Raw genomic sequence first — 17151 nt, forward strand, 5'->3', positions numbered from 1 at the left:
ATATACACATGGATAAAGAATATTCAATTAAACCAGCAAACAAAAACCAAATAGTAATTTTAGCTAGAGGGAATACTTAATAAGGTGGCTTTGACCTTCAAGGAATTATCTATTAGAATAGAGAGAACCCTTAGTCTCCTTCCCTGTCCTCAGAGCCATCCTACAGTAGGGAAAGAAAGGTCCAAAACAAGAGGAGGGCTCTGCGGTCACTAGTACCCTGACAGCTGGATTAAATAAGAGAGGATGCAGACAGGCCTCAGAACCACTGGTTGCTTCACAGGCAGATGCCCCTTCAATGTGTGGAGACAGCAATCATACTTCTGGGGGGAAAAACCTGCATCTTCCAAGATTGTATGCACCAAGAAATGGGCACTGTCCATCCAAGGGGTCTTGCCTCCTTATCCCTCCCTAGCTGTGTCTCACCTTATTCCTTGTGCCTGTGTGGCAATAATTTGAGGACAATGAGGAAAAAGGGGAGAGATGATAATACTAATAATAACTAACATTTATGGAACACTTAGTGTACCAGGCCTGTGCTAAGTGCCTTATGCACATTGCACCTCATACAATGCGACAAGGAAGGAACTTTTCTTTTCCTCATTATGGAGATGGGGAAACGAGGCCCAGAAAGATTAAGTGACTCCTCTAAGTCCATGGCTAGTAACTGTGAGCAGTTGGGCTCCAGGGTCCATTCCTTCCCCACTATGCTACGCTGCCCCTCATGGGGTGGTGAGCAAACGTATCCTTGCCACCCCACCCAGCAGCCCGGATAACTCCCAGGGACCCAATCTGCACCAGGCTGGCGTCGTATCTTCTGGCACACCCAACCTTCAGAGACCCACCAATGCTACAGAGGGATCCAAGTTCAGGATGTTCATTCGCTGTGGGGATTGCAGGCAATGAAAAGTCTGGTCATCGACAGTTCCATTCTCTTCAGCATCGACAAAGGTCTGGGTTGTGTGAGGATCCAAGAAGATGAGCTCATTGCCTGTTTTGAATGAGACATGTTTAACCTTTGAAAAACCACTGGCCCTGGCCCCACTGCTGTCCTTGGGAGGAGGCACTCTGGTTCTCCTAGACACCCCCCTCTCCCCCCAGTGACAATGAAAATGGGATGACAGAAAGCCTGAAGCCAGGGTGAGCATTTTTGAAGGAAGTCACTTGTGCTTTAATCATTCAATGAGAAGACTTGCCCTAGCATTTACATCTCAAAGTCCACGCCCAAAAATGGAAAGTGACAGGTTTGGGAAAAGGTGGGAATGAGAGACCACAGATGACATGGCAGGCTCTGTGAGCAGCAGTAGCAAAGAGGCTGTAGATAGAGTCACCAGGCCGTGAGCCAAGGTGTCACTAGGGAGCTGTCTGCCTCTTTTGACATTGGTTCTCAGACCTACGCTCAGAGAGCGCGTCTGGTAAGGGAAAAGGCCATGGCCTCCAGAAGAAATGCTCCCCAGATAGGATGGGAACGCTACCTCTGCCATCAGTGAGCTGATGTCTGGTCTTGATTAGCTAGCGAGTTAGTACTTGTTAGCAAGCTAGTAAATTCTTGTCAGAAAGCACTGCCTTTGTCACATTAACATCAGTACAGATACATGCACTGGGAAAACTTACTTGGAGATGATCAACCCTTACACATGAGAGAAAAGATATGCTTCATTAAACTGAAAAAGCCTAGCCCAAAAATGATCTCGGAGGAGTTTGGGATAACAAACTTTCTTCTTTGACGTGGTATTCAAAGGGCTGACAGTCCCTCTAATGCTCATCAGCCACATGCTAAACAGGCAAAAGTATTTAAGGGGGCACCCCGACCTCACTGTCTAGTCCTGAGTGCCATCTGGGCCTCTGTGTCCTTGACTGTGACAGGCAACCAAAGAGATCTACCTGTGGCAGGAGAATGGGGTAGGGAGGGATGCCCCAAAGACCCTCCCTGGAATGGCACCCAGGATTGTGTTGGGCACACTTACGTGTTTCTGTTGGCAAAGAGTGTGTTTCTGATGTCTGACGAAAAGTTTAACTTTTCTCTGTCATAAACAAAGGACAAACCACTTAATTCACTCTCTGTCTTAATTTTTTTGTTTTGAAACTGGGGCCTGTTCTAGTTATCTCACAGGGTCTTATAAGAACCAGAAAATTTCACCTCCACGAAATGCTTCAAACAAAATACAAACAGAAAGTGGACTCAGAAGTATCGTACTTCAAATCAAAAGTATTTCCCTACAAATATATGTTTAAGGGTATATGGAAATCAATGCCCCCATGTGACTTTGCTTTATGAAAGTCAAGGTTCATATTCCCCTGAGACCATAGGTAGGTAATATCAGTGATATCAAAAAAGCCTCAGGTCACACTAAAGAGCAACCACCAAAATGTTTAGAAGGAAGCCTACCTAAGACCATAGAAAGGTAAGAGGAAAGGGAAGCTGTGGACAAGAAAACAGACAGCCAAAGCAGGGTTAGACCCGAGCCATCTGCTGGAGTGTTTAGAGTTAAGATGCTGGGGAAGATCTTAATAATGTAAAGAATATTACATTATTAATAATGTAATAATAATAATAATAATTCCCTGATTCTGGCCAGGCCCATGGGTGCTGTGTGTGTGTGTGTGCACGCGCGCGCGCACGCGTGTGAGTGTGCGCGCGTGTGAGTGTGTGTGTGTGTGTGTGTGTGTGTGGAGTGGAGCTCTGCAGGCTGCCTCACTTTTGAGAGTGCTTATATGAGATATGGTAAAAGATATAAAAAGTCCTACAAATGATATGGGGACTAAACAAAGGTCTCTAATGAAGCCTGGGGAGAAGACACGGGTCGGTCAACCATCTGCAGAGACAGGGCTAATGCTATGGATCTCCAGGTGGCAACCAATACCCAAATTCAGGGAATCAACATCTTTTCTCTACACCCATAAAATCTGGCAGCCAGAGTCTCACCCTGGCCATATCCTCCCACATCTAGCACTTCTCCCAGCTTCCCACTGGGTAGGATGGCCGTAGGGAAGCAATGGAGTATGGCAGGCAGAAATGACCAAACTGGGATCGAATCCTGGCTCCTCTATTTTCTAGCTGAGTGATCTTGAGGAAATAACCTCTCTTCGTCTTAGTTACACTATGTGCAAGATGGAAATAACAGTCTCTACCTCATAGGGATGTTGTGCTAGTGTGTGTGTGTGTGTGTGTGTGTGTGTGTGTACACATAGAAAGAGACAGAGAGAGAACATACTTTGCAAGTCCCTGGCACAATCTGGACCACCTAACCTCATATAATAAGGGGGTGAGTCAGAAAAGGAGAGTTGGAGGGACTTGGGATTCTCAAGTGAAGTTTGCACAAAGGATGTATGAAAGTTAATGAGCAAATAGGCACTGTGTGAACCTCTGTATTGGGCTATTAAAGAACTGAAGATTGCCCACACCTCTTTAATGAGCAGTCAAACTTTACAAAAGTCACCCTGACCCAGTAGCCTCAGGAAACAGGAGGTCTATACCAGCTCAGTGAATTCTCTCAGGGTAACTTGGGATACAGAGGCCAGGGTACCCGGGAATCACATACACAGATTCCTCCAAAATTATTTTCCAATCTGTTTCAAAGTTGTCCTCAAGCACTGTTATGGACTGAATGTTTGTGTCTCCCTAAAATCCTTAAGTTGAAATCCTAACCCCTAGTGTGATGGTATTAGGAGCTGGGGTCTGTGGGAGGTGATTAAGTTATGAGCATGGAGCCCTCATGAATGGGATTAGTGCCCTTATGAAAAGGGACCCCAAAGAGCACTCTCATCACTTCCACCATGTGAGGACACAGCAAGAAAACGACCATCTATGAAGAAGGAAGTGAGCCCTCACCGGACACCGAATCTGCTGGTGCCCTGATCTCAGACGTCCCAGTTTCCAAAACAGTGAGAAATAAATGCCTGTTGTTTATAAGCCACCCAGTCTATGGTATTCTGTTACAGCAGCCCAAATAGGCTAAGTCAAGCACAAACAATAGGAAATACCCTTTTGCAACATTTTCTTTGACAAGAACCCAAAAGCTTAGAAACAGAGGGCTTCTGAATTCACATAACTGCAAAAACTGGGTTTTCTACTTAGAAAAATAAAAGCCTTTCCATTAAGCTGCAATTCTTAGGATCGACAATGGATGACAGCACTAGAAGGAACAGAGGCAGCCGTGCAGAAAGCCCCACCCTAAAGAGAGGGAGGAAGAGCTAGCAGAGGAAAAAGGCATTGGGGTCAGACAAGGTGGGGCTACCTTTTATTGACTGAGTACTGTACGCCCGGCTCTGCTGAACACTTTACTGTGAGAGAGCAACATGGCAAGTCAGTTGTCAGCCCTATTTCCCATAAGGGGCAGCTGAAACTGAAAGAGCTGATATCCTTTTCCTGTGGTCACACAACTAGCAAGTGGGGGACTGGCATACAAAGCCAGCTACGTCTGTTTCCATCGACCTCACCTCCCTGAATCTCCAAGGAGGACCTGGGTTGGTGAGGGTGACAAGGCCACCTCCACCCTGTCCTCTGCACATCCCCTCATGCCATTCCCTTCCAACTGCTCTAGCTCTCCCTTGCCTGTCGACCAATCTAAGCTTATAACTTCCCTGCGGCCCAGTCTCAGACCACTCCGCCCAGGCAGAAGGTGTCCTGCACCAAATCTGACTGGCCGCATCACTGCTTACTTGTGCTCTTCAGTACTAACCAGGCGTCTAGGTCCTTGGTACTCAAAGCGTGGTCTGTGGACCAGCAGCTACCCACCAAATTCCCAGACCTACTGAATATGCATTCTAATAGACTCTCAACATGATCCATGTGCACGCTGAAGTTTGAAAAGCATTGAGCTAGCTCACCTTCTGTGCCAAGGGCCTTAAATTTCTCTGGTCACAACTAGTGAGTAAGGTGGCTGCGTTTCCAGAGGTACCAACCTAATCAGGGAATGTCAGGCTGTTCATTTGGGTCCACATTAGGAGGTCAGTGGGTTTTAAGGCTTAACTGCTGTTACTTCTGTCTTTGCCTCCGCTAATCCCCACCCTGTCACAGCTCTGAACAATAAGCCACCAGGCTCAGCTGTGGGGACCTAAGAAGCCAGAGGAAGGCCCCTAGCCTGACTGCCTGATCCCCAATAAGAGGGAGATCAGCAAAGCTGAGGGACTGAAACTCTGCCACCTTGACCCCCACAGGAGGGAAAGAGATATGCTGAAGCAATGCTGTGACCTTCAGGCCATCCAGTGGGAAAGCAGAGGAACCAGCTTATCAAGAGGCAAGGAAGTGGAGGCACTGAAAGGGTGCCTGCTTTCCGTCAGGCACCAGAAGAGTCACTTTCCATAGATCAGGTTGGAGACAGAGGAGCTGATCAGAGGCCACAGCATCCCTGGGCTAGATGGGGGCCCATTAACTAGAATCACCTGGCCTCCCATGCAAACCTTCTCCCCACACCCTCCCCTAGCCCATGATGACTTACTTGTGATTCCTCCTTTCTTACCTAAGAATCCTATGAAATAATAGGCGTTATTTGGTTTTCCTCCTAATGCCCCTAAAGACTGTGGCATCTTAAAACACTCCTGGAGGGAAAGAGAATGCAAGATTCTCAACTCACTTGTGGACTGCTGCTCACGGATCTCTGTGCTGACATGGCGGTGTGATGGGCAGGCAGCAATGGGCTCGGGTCAAGGAGCGACTTACTTTGAACGCGTCAACATAGACAGGATTGATTTGGTTTATGCCCAGGCGAAGGGGCACAATGAGCAGCAGGGGTTTCCAGGCTGGGCAGCAGGCAGAGGTGCCCTTACTCTGGTTTGAAGCAGTCAGAGAATTGGGGCTTTCAGCGGCTATGTCAGCACTCAAGGGAAGGACACAGCACATTTTTTCTAGAAACAGAAAACAAGAGAGCTGGGTTAGTAAGGGGTATCCAACCCTAGGAGATACTCGAAAAGCAAAACTAAGGGAGACCTCACATGCCCCTACCCTGCCTGGAAGGCCCTTCCCTCTGTCCCCAGGGCCCAGTCTGCCCTGCCGCCCACAGAAAGCACAAGCCATTCCCTCATGCCCTTCATTCCAGCCACTGAGCACTTGCTTAGCTCCCAGCAGGTATTCTAGGCTCATTGAGAGAATCTCATTTCTCAACTAGTCTGCAATCTCAACTAGGCCTTTGTGACAGGGACTCTATCTTTAGGTTTTTCTAACCCCCATGGCAGGGAGCACAGGCCTAGACAAGAGTGGGCCTCCACAAAAGATCTATTAGTGGTTTAACAGATTATATACACTTTGGGTGTCCTGCAGGGAAAGGATGTGGTACTTCACTGAAGGGGCAGCAAAGATCCTCTAATGGTTTTCTCCCTTTCAGAAAGCTAAAAGAGAAGAGAAACAGAGCCCCATGTTCCCCTAATCTCCCCTGCCCTGGTAGGGCTGTCCAGAGAGACTCTCTTGAGCCTCAGATTTCTGAATGGTGAGGAAGTATCTCATCATCCACCACCTGGGAAGGTAAATAGGCTGGGGACTCACTGATATCTTCAATGACCACTGTGTTATCCATTGAAACATAAACAGCCAAGGAATTCCATTCGTCAAATAAAGCAAGTTTTCTGCAAAGCAACATATAATATCACAATTGGGGAAGATGGAAATATCAGCAGAAAGCAGTACAATGTATGTCCAGCATTCCTGAGCCATAGAGATGCTGGTATTTAGGTCAGCTCTGGTTCCTTTGACAGAGCTCTGACACATTCCGTGTCCAGGGACCTTGAGAATGCCACAGAGTCACGGTATCTGGACCTTAAAAAGAAGGTTCTGCTTTACAACATGGAAAAGTGTGTCTCACAAAGTGACAGTACTCCTACTGGGCAAAAAAGAAAAGTTGCCCATGTATCTGCTACCAAAATCCCAAGAGACTTCATTTTCTTAAATAAAAGACATTCATTCTGACTTACTCCTTTTTTAAAAACAAAAGAAAAGAAAAAAGGAAACTCATTACAAATACATATTTGTTTGGGAGCATAGATGATATGGACAATGAGCCCCTGAAAAACCCAGAGAGAGAGAGAGAGAGAGAGAATCGTAAACCCCTCCCTAGCTGCACTGAGAATGCCATCAAAGGAGACTAATGCCACATACTGACCCTGGTGTTGGGCCTGAGTGGTCAGCAGCTGAAGAGGGACAGCATGCTGAAGTGCATGACTTCAGGGGACACTAGAAAGAAAACTCCTTTACAAGAGAGATCATCCGAGGTCTAGGTAAAGTACTCTGCCTATTTCTCCCTTACCTTCTGCTCCCCATGCCAGTTTGAGAGAAAGCATGCTTAATCTGGCTACTTCTGGGATTTGTGGGTAAAAACCCAGTCTCACGAGACAAAAGAAAAACATTCTCTCCACCAAAGTAGCTCCCAGGAAGATGTTAATTACTATTACATTTTTATTTCATTCATTTTAGTGTTTAATCTTTCACCAGATAATAATAATGCTATAATGATGATAATAATATACTGTTAATGATAATAATCATAACGAATCAGGACCCATTTAAAATTCCTAAAAGAATGTATGTGTCCATTTATTTGTTATTGGGAACCTCAAAATTTAGAAAAAAGAAGCAAATTCTGAGGGATGTCATTTAAAAGCCAATCATTTCAAGCTGGGTTCTGGGCTCGGCACAGCCATTACAATCTTTTACCCTTTCTACAGTGGGATCCTACAATATTCCTGGGTTTCCAAAATAATGCCAAATCCTTACTCAGCAGAGTCAACGTTGCCCAAAAGGCATTCTAAGGCAAGAAAGTGGTCTCAGAGAGGCTGTACTGTTAGCAAGGAGTAAAGCCACCATACAGGTTTTTCTGGGGGCCCCAGGGAATCCAGCCTACTCTCCTCACATGCATATTTCCAAAGCACTCTAGTTCCTTAACGATTGGCTAATAATTGAAATAGGGCTCCATCTGTACTTTGCATGGGGCAGGTCCCACCATAATGCCCAGGAATTGAAGTATGCCACACCAAAGGAGGCCAGAGGGTTTCAATCTTCTGATCCCTAAATCTGGCCCCAGGTTTACCTGGCTGCCATTTTCATTCATTTATCGAGCATTTATTACGCACTTATGTGTGCCAGGCAGTTTTATGTGCTAGGGTTACAGAGTGAACAAGACAAATACAATCTCTGCCCTCATGGAATTTTCATTCGGTGATAAGTTGTCAGGAAAAAGAGTGGCAATAGGTGAGGTGGCCTGCAGGTGTAGGTACTGATGCCACTTACCCCCTTAACTTTTAAAAACTTGGTCTTGGCCTTTATACCTCACCTCTTGCAGTGGGAGTTGAATTCTGAAGTTTAACAGGACAACTGCAAACGTACCATGCTGGGGTACCTAGAGTCTGCTAAGAGATGAAAAACTGATTCCAAGACTCTCTTGGGGTTTGTCTCCTCCAACAGGTGGTGAGTTCCTCAAGGCAAGGACTGCGTCTAGTTTATTTCTGTACACCCAGCACTTAGCAAAGTAAAGACACCTAGTAAATGCTGAATGAATTAATGGGTTTTTTATACTATGCAGGACAGGAGGCAATTTCTTGCTTAGGCTGGCTCAGCCTCCACCATTTAATATGAACCTTTTGGCTTCAATGAAACCCTCAGGCTGATGGCTCCTTGGCATGTGAGTATCAATCTGTGGAGTGAGATACCGAATATGTCCTGAGGTACAGCCACATATACTGATACCAATGAATACAACTCTGATATACCAAACCAGCTGTCCACAATTGCACATTTCAAAGAACTGCCTGAGCAAAATGGTACAGATGTTTCATGGCTCAGTGGGAGAGGCGGCTTAGTGGGATTCCAGGAATGCTTAGGTTAATGAGAGGTTTAGTTGGGGAGGGAAGCATAGGAGACAGTAGAATACAGCAGATGCCAGACACTTTTACTTACTTTAACACCTGTGCAACGGTATTTGGTCCAAACCATTCGCCAATTGATTTCCCTTCTCCTACACCCATTTGTGCTGTTTTTACGTGAAAAAAATTAACACGTTAACAGAAGATCTTCCAACAAGCCACAAAGCCCTAGTTTTTTTTGCACAAATTATTAAGCAGATGGACAACTTAGTGGATCTACATATAAGGCAAGGGAAGAGAAAGAGCAGGTATATGCATTGTCTTTAAACTATTGATTTATGACCTTACCCATTTGATGGATAGAGTAGCAACAGTCTTTTCTATCTAAGAAGGACTGTAGGATCCGTTGGTATTCTTTGGGTTGTTCTTTTTGTTTCTCCCAGTTCCAGTCTTTTTAGGAAAAAAATGGGTTAAAATCATTTTTGTAACTGTTTATTACCTCTCTGCACTCCTACTGTAACTACAAAGTTAGAAGGAAAACAAAAGAGCTACATCTAGAAGGCAGAAATGCTTAAGTTAGAACATTCCTAAGTGCCTTTCATTTTAATGACAAAGACACCAGGAAATTGATCACTTTAAAAGACTCAGTGGGTAGAAAGTAAAAGCAAAACAAGAAGTTTACCAAGTAATCGACTTATCCCAAGGGCTGGAGCTAGATAAATATTACATAAAAACAGTGTCCCAAAGGCCTCTCTGGTCAGCTGCTCAGTGAACAGTAGGTCACCACAAAGCCTGGCAGTATATCCGTATGTAACCCAGATGCCATAGTGTCTCATCTCCACACAGACAGCAATGGCTTTTGTCCTTATATTTTGGCAGCTTTACCAAAAGGATCTCAAGGGGAGATGTGCTATTCTGACACACAACAGTTCACAGGAGAATACACACAATTCACAACTAAGGAAGTTGAAAAAAACTGTATGCTGCCATTTTTACACCAACTTTTAATAAGTCCATGCTGAGCTTCGGAAAAACGAATACCTTTGCTATCAGGTGTTCAAGGTTTCCTTAAGACCAAAGCCAAAATAACTATATCTGTAAGGATCCCATCCGTGCCTTAGGCACAGCCCCCAAATTCTATAGAGACCACTTACAACTTACTGAAGACAACTGTAAAAACTCTACATAATCACCGCTGTGGATAGGATGCACTACTCCCATCCCTCAGCTCTAGGAACTATCTAGTAGGACAGATTCCTGAGGCTTAGTTTGCTTCCAAGACATAAATTTCTCTCCTGAGGTTTTAGACAGTTTGAATTAACAACTGAAATGCACTTGAAGCCAAAGGCCATTACCTTCAGAATCTTCAGTTCTCTTTTGCTTCTAGTATTTCTGAAAGCAAAGTTTTAAACCTTGAATCCAGCACAGACTTCAGTGGGTGAACCACATCCAATTTTTTTCATTAACTACTGAATTGCCCAAGTCTGGGGAAATCCTGATTAGTCTGGCTGCTACATATCACTAAATATTTATGATGACAGTGCTAAGTGAACACCCCACCTCGATTTTAAAATAATTGAATAGGAAACAATCCAAAAGACTTTACAAAATTACATCTTCTAATTCATTTTAGCAACAAGATCTATTTCCAAATTCTTCCTGCTACTTACTTTTATATTGAAATAATTAAGACTGCTGACTGTAGGTTTTTTTCCAGTTTGCTCCCCACTTCCAGAATAATCACCTTGAGGTGTTTTATAAATAAGAACAAGTTAAATAGTAAGAACGGATCTGCACCAAGAAGCATGTGTACCGTAGAGAAATCACTGGCTGAAGAGTCAGAAGATCTGCATTCTATCTCCAAATCTATGCTTTCTTGCTGTTTGACCCTAGAAAAATCACCTCACTTCCCTGAGCCTCAGTTTCCTCATCTGTAAAAGAAGGAAATGATGATACTCCCCAGGGGAAGCTGGCACAGAATATCCTAAACCCCGAAGAGAAGGCATTAAGTCCTTAAACATCACCAGACCCTTCCCTAGTCCTCTCTGAAAACTACAGCAAGATCTGTGAGTTTGCACGGGGTTGGGGTGGGGAGGTGACATTTCCATCCCTCTGGACCTCAACTAGCAACAGTCAATGAGTTTGGCTGCCCAATCTCATCGAAGGTGTCCCTTTACTCTCTCATCCCTACGTCCAACTGGACTGTCACCCAAGTGCCTGAACTGCCATCTAGCCAAGGTCATACTCCAGGTGCCCACAGGGAAGCACACACATCTTAAGAACACACATCTTAAGTCTTAAGAAAGCAAAACTCAGGAGTTCCAACAGCGATTACTGGAAGGTTCTTAATGAAGTGGCTTCCTGAGGAAGCTAATTTAAGGATTTCTTCATCATCACATGGACATTCTCAGTGAACAAAAACCAAAATAGAGCCAGCTCCCTCATTAGGCACTTCCTTTAGGTCACTTAGTTCCTTCATCATGCAGATATTTTAAATGAGGTCAAGAAACAGACTTACCACCACACCTTTCTTCCTGCTCCCTCTGTTATCTGGCATTTGTAAGGACCCATTCGAACAACAGCAAAAATGACCCACCTGCCTCAACATATAGTTCTGTCCCAGGAAAATAATGCTCTGGTTTGGTGAGTCATAAGGAAATACCGGCTGTTTCCTTCTTATGAGGGGCTTTGTCGGCTTGTTAGCTCTACCACTTGAGCTCGCACATAGCATTTTAGGACATACAGCTTTGTTACTGGGTGTTCCTAAAGCTCAGCATTAATGCTAAACCAACATCAGCAAGTGATACTGCAGAGGTCTCTGAGGTGAGACAATTTACAGGACAAATTTCACTCACCCCTTCCCAAGTGTCTACAGATAAGAGCTTGAGCCAGCATCATCTGTCCACAGCGGAGCATACATCCCCAGCCGGCATCAGATGAAGGGCCCGTTCCCCCTGTTGGCAAAATGAATGGGAATGATATGGGTTCCTCAAATTTCCCTCTCTTAAAACATCAGCATTTGGGGACTCACACAAGACAGGCAAATACACGTGCTCTAAAAAAGGAAGCAAGAGATATACCTAGAGATCAAACAGGGTTGGGTACAAGGTTGGAAAGTGCAAAGATAATGCTGAATCAACCAAAACAGGTTCTATGGCCAAACTCAAAAGAAACAAATGAACTAAACCTTCCCCCTAGGTTTTCTGCTTAGAGACATCTAGGTATGCATGCCATTTTGGTAGATGACTGCTACGTATGATAGCACATACTCTGCTTACTCTCAGTGGATATTTTAAGAATTAAATGAAAAAGATCCATCTACACAGGAGGATGCAAACACTTGGTGCTATGAGTATGGTCATAATGTAAAGTAATATTAATACATTAGAAATGTACCATATCTTTAAAAGGTACAAAACCAGTTAGTAAATGAAATAAGACAACAGGTTCCATTTTAAGAACACTAGATGTAAAGAAAATTCCATATATACGGCCAGGATGAGCTCAATATCCTTTTTCATGGGACAATGAAATCAGATAACTTGGATGGCAGAAGGGACATTTTGTTTTTATTGTTTTCTTTTCCCAACATGGAAGTGGAAAAGTATGTTAGAAGCATGATCTCAGGAGACTAACTTTAAAGGGGGTCATCAACCTTGGAAGACAAATGGACCAAAGTGGTCCCCTCTTTCTATTTGTTGTGGAGACTACAGGCAAGTTGCTACAGCAAGAGGGGGAGGAGTGAGCCAATTTGTGAGCTGGAATGGGAGCCCTTTGGCTCTTGCTAATGCTGGGATTATAGGCCAGATTAGTATAGAAGAGATGCAATGAGGCCCACATAAAGAAGGGATCATCTATTGCCAAAATATTGTCAGAGTTAAATTGGAAATGTTTTCCAGCCTTGCAAAGAACTCCTCACCAAGAGAAAGTTAACAGTTTAGAATCATTAAGTACTAAAGATTATTTTTTTGTTGGTGTTACTGCTAGGAGTACTTTCTGTGGGGAGCAAAAAAAAAATCATCTGTGTGGACTTCATTTTTGGCACTTAAGAGAAAGATTGATTTCATTCCAGTTACTAGGTCTGGTCCTGCATCAAAATTGGCCAGCCGGGTTTCCTCTTAGGAGAGTAGTGTCCACCATTTACAGGCCCTTTTCCTATAGGGCCATAATACTAGGATGTGGCTACACTATGTGCAAACATTTTACAAATCCTCTCTAGAGGAAGCATATTCACTTAGCTTATTGAACTATCCTTTTTTCTAGATGGCAGCCAGTAACAGCCTAGAATTAATTCCAAGGAAATACATCATAATTCATCTCCCAATGTCAAGGTGCTTTCATTTCATAAGGAAAAATGAAAAAAATCAAAAGAATTATTTCCTATCCTTCAAGGCACAATTGTTACAAATAATCAAGTAATTCCACAAAGTAGTGGATGGCAATTTAATAGATATCATCCAAATTAAAAGCTTATTTGATTTTTCCTTACTCTCAAAAGTAAAACAAGTAATACTATCTGGTGTCTGAACACTTGGAGGTGGGGTCAAAAGCATACTGGCATAACACCTCAACACCATGGAGCCATATGTGATGAGTACTTCAGCAATGAAACTTTTGTATGAAGTCTAAAACTTACCTACTCCCCTAAATCAATATTTTTGCCATAGTGAGCTATTAATTCTGAGGTTTCTGTAAAGTCACCGATAACCTCAGGCAAACTATCTACAAGGAAGAAAGCACAGCACAACAAATGGTATACCTACCAATTGGTGAAAATTTCCTTCTGTATGTAAACCATAGACGAGCACTTATATCAGACAACAGCTTAGATTTTTCTGTAATTAAATGTGAAATTAAAATTAAATCACCATGTCTCATGTAAAAATACCTGCCTTTGACTTCTGAGCCAGCAGCAAACTTATTTTCAAATAGCCAGTCAATTCCATTGTTATGGAGCTAGGAAAATTCATAGAAAACCCAATCTCATTTTAGCCAGATAATTTCCATATTTCCCCCCACCTATGTTTTGACTAGAGCTACTTGACTAATCCAGTGATGTTGGGTGGTTCCTGTCTCCTCACTGAGCTCTATGGCCCTGGCAGGTACTAATACTGGAGCCATGGTCAGAAAACAAGGAAAAGCAGGGATCTTAGATAACCACTAACAAGGCAATCAGCTCCAGCCTGAATGATGATGGTTGGTTCTCTCATCAGTACCCACTGTCCATTATCTAAAACCAGGGGTTGTGTGTGTGTGCTCACACCTGCTGCGTGTTTAACTAAAATGGAAATGTCCCTGCTGAGCAAATTAAGTGTGTAAGAAATTTATCTATAGTACTTAGTTCAACTGGCATTTGTAAAGATGTATAACATCACAAATGTTTTCCTGTCTTTTTTCAAAGCATGCTTTCTTGCATTTTATGACATAAATTTACTTTGATGGCCACAAATATGGCTTCCACATTTCCATCTGCACATACACATGGTTCTGTCTTTCTCTGTCATCTCTCCCTTTTCTCAACAAGACATCCATATCTGTATTCTGTATAGAACTTATAATCACTGCACTTTAAAAGAAAGGGAAATTCAATTTTAGCCAATAGCATCTGTTTTCTCTCCTTTTCCTTTGAGCAAATCAGAAAGCTGAGCTGCCTGGATTTTCCTTCCCCACCATGCCCCCAGTGCCCAGCTGATTTGGGGAAGCAGATGTATAGTCATTAAGAGTAAGACTTCTGGAGTCATACTTTGCCTGGGCTTGTACCCTGACTCTGCTACTTACCAGTTGTGTGACCCTGTTACTTAACCTCTCTGAGCTTCAGTTTCCTCATTTGTAAAATGGGGAGAATAATAGTATCTACTTCACTGAGTTGTGAATATTCAACAAGGGTACATAAAGTGCTTAGATGGTGCCTGGTACGCAGTAAGCCTGTGACAAACATTAGCTGTTATTTATTAAATATCCATCCTCTGGAATGCTCAAACTGCTTACTCACTCCCGCCTCTGACAGTCTCTATGCCTTCCAGCTTGGCTTTGTGATAGAAAGTCTGGGGAAGTTATGCGGACATTTTAATAACAATTTCACTTTGAAAGGCATTTCTTAACCTTACATTTGAATATGGGCATATTTGGCAACCTGGGGATTCCTATTGTCATGGAATACAGAACTAGAAGAGATCTTCTCCAGTCTCCTCATTTTAAGTACTGGTGAAGGAAGTTAAGGTTCAGAAAGAGAAAGTGACCTATCCAAGAGGAGTCTGAATACAAAAGGTCTCCTAATTGCTAGCTCTAGGTTGTCTCCACTGTTCACAATTCTCCAATCAAAATAATAAAGCCAGACCCAGGAAGAGCCAGACAATGCTAGCTTCCCCTCTTGCCTTTTGATCAGCTTCTTCCTGTTCCTTACTCCACGCTAAAAGTCTCTTTCCTCACAAAGATACAAATCTCAGAGCTATCTCTTTTCAAGCTCAGGCTTTATCTGGGTGCTCAGTCGTTAGCAGTTTCAGGTTAAAAGGTCTGTCCCGATCTATAAGAATGTAATGGTAAGGAAGAAAAAGTCAAGCCTTCTTTCCCTCTGGCTGTAGCAGCTACAAGTTCTATACTAAATCAGAATAAACTGAGACAGTGATACAGTCAGCAAAAGATCTAAACCAGAAGACTTCTCATGTCTGATATTGTTTCTGACAACCATGGGATGTTTACAAGTGCCTGGGTATTTTCATCTAGACAGACAGGGAGGTGAGGGGAATGAGAAGTATGTAGCCCAGTCACCAAGACTAGATATTGGTTAGCGATACCTGTAGTGGGTCTATGTTTTTTGAAACCCAAGGCCTCTAGAATTGGGGGATTCTCCTATTTTTTACTTTTATTTTTGATTCTCCTTTTTTTTTAAAAAAAAAAAAAAAAAAAAAATAAAAGTATATTACTTTTGCAAATTGTACAAAAACCTGTAAGCATCTGAACATACTTCTAGGACCTCTCAGGGCCTACGAAGGGGCCATGCAAGCAAGGGGGCTGAGCCTTAAGCTCTACTGGCTATAAGGAAAATTTGCCTCAGAGCAGCATTAACATTTATCAAGGCAATGCTCTGCTAACCCAAGGAGGAAAAAAAGCATAAGACCTTAACCTCAGGTGCCCACCTCATTTGGGTCCTCACAGACAAATGCTACCAAACCTTACCTGTTTTAAGGAGATGCTGCTTCCCCAAGATCCATACCAGCTCATCCCTATCTGGAAATTCTTCTAAGTAGTCAGTGAAAATAGTAATCTGGTTTTCGTACTTGGATAAAACTGAAAGAAAAAGAAAAAAACACAAAATGAAATAGAGGGGGCTTACTTCTGTGATTTACTGATTATTACTTTTGCCCTGAAGGTGAAAGGTCATTAGCTTGAATCTAATGGAAGCAAATCCTGTTCCTTAAGGAACAAAGACACTCAAAAGTTCTCAAAGTCCCTTAATAGGGGGATTTCCTCTTGACCAGCTTTTGAACTTTCCTCTCTCATGGTCCAATTTAACACCATCTCTGACAAATCATTTGGCCACAGTTACTTCAAAACCTTTTTTCCCCCCATGGGGCCTTTTTTGTAAATAGCCAATTATCTAGGTTCTCCTTTTGGGAGTGTATCAAGGTAATACAATAACAACTGCATACCTCACTCCTGCCCGCTTCACGGGGAGTATCATGAGGTTTGTATTGTGAGGTTTCTAGTGGCTGGTGGCTTGGAAGGGGCTGTGACATGCCCGAAAGGCTGTACAACTGTGAAAATAATAATATTTTAGCTGAAAGACCAGATGTTTTATAGTATTTTTATTTGCTATGTTATTCACATATGGCTTCTGCAAAGAAGGCCCTTGAGGCAGATGATAAATATAACTTGTACTTGGGATTCACAAATGATTATTGTGATATTGTGATGCAAGGGCTCTTCAACAAATTCATGGAAAGATTCATATTATCTTTTAATTCTATTTTTCCCTGAACTCTCTCAAATACCCTCAGAAAATAAGAAATATATATTTGGTCTCCATCCCCATTTTCTGGCACAGAGCTTCTAAAACCCTTGTAATTTCCTGAGTGATAGGGATTCTATGGGGATCTTTTGTTCTGATATTTGATCTCTGATCCCAGTTCCTGACACAGACCTCCTAATCACTTAAAATTACCTGGGTGATAGGAGCATCTTTTGTTCTAATAAGGCATCTCTTGGTGGGCTCCTGGATGGAGCTAATCACCAGAAAGACCAAGTAATGATTAGAAGCTTGGAACTTTCAATCCCACCTCCCACCCTCCAGGAAAGGGAAAGAGATTGAGTCTAAAATTGATCATGTCTACATGATAAAGCCTAGCTTCCAGATTGCTGACCACA

The 17151-nt window shown here is 43.0% G+C and overlaps 1 protein-coding gene across 1 annotated transcript in view; it reads right to left on the reverse strand.

Annotated features, from left to right (window-relative positions):
* The window catches only part of ATG4A (autophagy related 4A, cysteine peptidase), a 69077-nt gene that overhangs the window by 3528 nt on the left and 48398 nt on the right, over nucleotides 1–17151 (reverse strand). The window contains exons 2-10 of the mRNA XM_008582432.1: nucleotides 15964–16074; nucleotides 13551–13622; nucleotides 11643–11741; nucleotides 9136–9237; nucleotides 8882–8954; nucleotides 6479–6558; nucleotides 5660–5844; nucleotides 5460–5538; nucleotides 843–988 (exon numbers count right to left, since the gene is read on the reverse strand). Of these exons, the coding sequence (XP_008580654.1) occupies nucleotides 843–988; nucleotides 5460–5538; nucleotides 5660–5844; nucleotides 6479–6558; nucleotides 8882–8954; nucleotides 9136–9237; nucleotides 11643–11741; nucleotides 13551–13622; nucleotides 15964–16074 (947 nt within the window). The remainder of the gene's footprint in view (nucleotides 1–842; nucleotides 989–5459; nucleotides 5539–5659; nucleotides 5845–6478; nucleotides 6559–8881; nucleotides 8955–9135; nucleotides 9238–11642; nucleotides 11742–13550; nucleotides 13623–15963; nucleotides 16075–17151) is intronic.

The sequence above is a fragment of the Galeopterus variegatus genome, unplaced genomic scaffold, assembly GCF_000696425.1.
Source record: "Galeopterus variegatus unplaced genomic scaffold, G_variegatus-3.0.2 Scaffold2609, whole genome shotgun sequence".
Lineage (NCBI taxonomy): Eukaryota > Metazoa > Chordata > Mammalia > Dermoptera > Cynocephalidae > Galeopterus > Galeopterus variegatus.